Source organism: Octopus bimaculoides, chromosome 4, assembly GCF_046866305.1.
Source record: "Octopus bimaculoides isolate indiv1 chromosome 4, ASM4686630v1, whole genome shotgun sequence".
Classification (NCBI taxonomy): Eukaryota; Metazoa; Mollusca; class Cephalopoda; order Octopoda; family Octopodidae; genus Octopus; species Octopus bimaculoides.
In genome coordinates, this window is record NC_142931.1 from 109,387,282 (window position 1) to 109,390,578 (window position 3,297).

A 3,297-nucleotide genomic window follows, 5' to 3' on the forward strand; every position below is an offset into this window, starting at 1 on the left:
ATATGCATGTATGTATATATATATATATATGTGTGTCTGTATTTATGTATATATGTATGCATGTTTTATGCATATGTGTATGTATGTGTATATATGATTATATATATGTATGTGTGACCTTTCACTTTGATGTTAAAATCTTGTTTTTATATATAGCCTCATATAAACCATTTATGTATGTGTATGCATATATATATATATATATATACACACATATATATGTGTGTGTGTGTGTGTGTGTCTGTATTTATGTATATATGTATGCATGTTTTATGTGTATGTATGTGTATATATGATTATATATATGTATGTGTGCCTGCATGTGTGTGTGTGTGTGTGTGTGTGTGTGTGTGTGTGTGTGTGTGTGTGTGTGTGTGTGTGTGTGTGTGTGTGTGTGTGTGTGTATGTATGTGTGTGTGTGTTAGTGTGAATGTATGTAGCGAGGAAGAGTATGTGACGGAGTGAGCACATTGGATGTATTTTATATATTAATGTTAATTTTTCTTTTTTTTTTTTTCTCCTGTCTCGGTTCTACATTAGTACCCGCTGACTGCCTAGATATAGATCCGCGATGTGCCGATTATACAGGATTTGATGTATGCAGCGCTGTCTTGTTTAAATTTGCAGTGGTCAACTGTCGAAGATACTGTCAGTATTGTGGTAAGTAGTTTTAGATTTTCTTGTTGTTGTTTAGTCCCCTGCCATCCTTGATCAACAGCGTCTCAACTATGTCCATCTCGTCGTATTGTAGACTTCATTACTCAATGCATCCTTCCATTCGTTAAAACGGTTGGATATATGACTGGAAAACGATTAGACTACTTTTTCGAGTAAATTGTAGAGTCGCCCCTTTGTTCGTTCGGCCTTTTGCTGTTGTTGCTGGACGGGGCGCTGGTCCGTCGCAGGATTACTTATTTTTACCAATTGAGTGAACTGGAGCAACGTGAGGTATTTTACTCAAGGACACAACGCGTCACCTGGTCCAGAAATCGAAACTACAATCTTACAATCATGAGTTCAAAACTCTAAACACTAAACCACGCGCCTCCACACCAAAATAAGTATTTCAAGACCGTTACAAAAACTAACGAAAATCCTATGAATCAATTTCCTATTGCCTCTTTACAACTGAGTGAGTACTTACAGCTTGCTAGACTGGGGTTATTGAAAGTTAAGTGAATACAGCAATAAGTGCGTCACAGCAGTAATTGGGTTAACTCCCTCCACTGTTTCATTGATCTGTGGAACTGTCCATTCTTATAATCAAAATTACGATTCAATATCTGAAACATATTTTGTCAGTGAGTTTCTACAACGCTTAGAATATAGAGACATCCAAGAGCGTGCATTAGAGGAAATTGTATATAAGTTCTGTATTCTTTTATACGAAATGAGATTTATTCTTGTTGCTGGGGTATACCAATAACAGGTAGTTCGACACATATATATATATATATATATATATATATATATATATATATATATATATATATATATATATATATATATATATATTAATTATATATATATATATATATAGGTGGAAGACCGCAAGAACAATACCGTATATCCAACGCAAGATTTAATATATATGCTCATATATATATATACACACACATATATATATATATATATATATATATATATATATATATATATATATATATATATATATATATATATATATTAAGAAAAAGAAGTAAATCTTGAATGCGAGATAACTAAAGACGTACTAGAAAATTGGGTAAAAAAAATACCTAGAAGACGGAAAAAAGTTGCTAGCAGGCGACTACAGAGTTTCGAACCCTGTACATCTCAGATAAAAAAAATTTTCTCGTGTGTGTGTGTGTGTGTGTGTGTGTGTGTGTGTGTGTACGCACAACTAAAATAATATTCAAGGAATCAAACAGAACTCGCAGCAAGTACTTTGCAGAAAAAAATCCTTTGTTGATTAGTTCTGTCCGATCCTTCATTATGTTACCAGACAAATATGGGTGAATATATGTTTGTGAGGCGTCTGTAAAGTGTATACAATTCGTATGCAACTTATAACTGGCGTCGATGATGCGAATGAACATGAATAATGAAACAGCTGTCAATTCATATATACGTAAATATATATGTATATGTCTATATGTCTGTGTATATACATAGACACACACACACACACACACACACAATAGCACTACTATATTCTACACTTTGATCTCAACTACTGGGCAGGAACCTGAAAGGCCCAACTCGTTAAGGATGAAAAAAAAATTGAAATCATGTTCATGAATTCAGATCAACTGTATTTTGCCACCTCTTTCCAGATTTTGCAAATCAATTAGCCAAATAACCATACAAATCTCATCTGTACACTACACTCGTCAAATCCAGTAGCCTTCCTACTGAAAAAGAATCTTTATTTAGTGGTCTGACACCCTCTGATAATATGTTATCAGTTTGTTTTTTTAATTATTTTAAATGTTATTCGGTTTCCTAAAATTATGTTGTTTTTGTTTTCTCTAGACCAACCAATACCGTAAATGACCAAAGGAAACACAGCACCAAAACACCAGAAGCAACCCAAATAAAAAAAACTAATTGATGATTTAGAATCTTAATAATAATAAAATTTAATTTGATGCAAATATGTCTCGTGACTATAAGAGTTTATTTTATCATCATCATCTTCATCATCATCATTATTGTTATTATTATTATTATTATTATTATTATTATTATTATTATTATTATTTTATGTTTGACTTTTGTTTTGCATTTGTACAAGTTGGATCCAAGTCTCACCCAGAGACCTCAAGAGACAACAAGTTAGAAGTTCATGTAGGTGTTGGTATTATTATTATTATTATTATTATTATTATTATGTCTATTATGAGAGACTCTCGGATAGTTCTTAAGTACCGGTTATTCTTTACTTGAAGGCAGGCAATAACAAATCACCAAAGGTTTCAAGCGGTGCTTTCTCCTGTGACTCAAAGAGACAATACTCTCTTTAGAATGCGAGCTGTACCCAGTAATGCTGTCTTCTGGATCACCTCGAGCCGGACAGCAGCACCAATATTCTTAATATGTTTTTCAAAGCCCTTGGAAACTGCTCTTAATGCTCCAATTACCACCGGTATCACCATTATTTTCCTCATGCCCCATAACTTCCCTATCTCGTCCTGCAGTGGCTGGTATTTCTCAATCTTTTCTATTTCCTCACATTTCAACTTCGAATCGACTGGTAATGCAACACTTATTATTATTATTATTATCATTATTATTATTATCATTATTATTATTATT

At 32.9% G+C, this 3,297-nt stretch overlaps 1 protein-coding gene across 2 annotated transcripts in view; it reads left to right on the top strand.

The window, feature by feature from the left end:
- LOC106875418 (collagen alpha-4(VI) chain) overlaps positions 1 to 2,636 on the top strand; it is a 158,848-nt gene extending 156,212 nt beyond the window's left edge. For both annotated transcript variants that reach the window (XM_089351167.1, XM_089351168.1), the window contains exons 37-38: positions 541 to 660; positions 2,515 to 2,636. In XM_089351167.1, coding sequence (XP_089207293.1) covers positions 541 to 660; positions 2,515 to 2,531 — 137 coding nt within the window. In that variant the 3' untranslated portion in view covers positions 2,532 to 2,636. The remainder of the gene's footprint in view (positions 1 to 540; positions 661 to 2,514) is intronic.
- Positions 2,637 to 3,297: the final 661 nt, after the last annotated feature.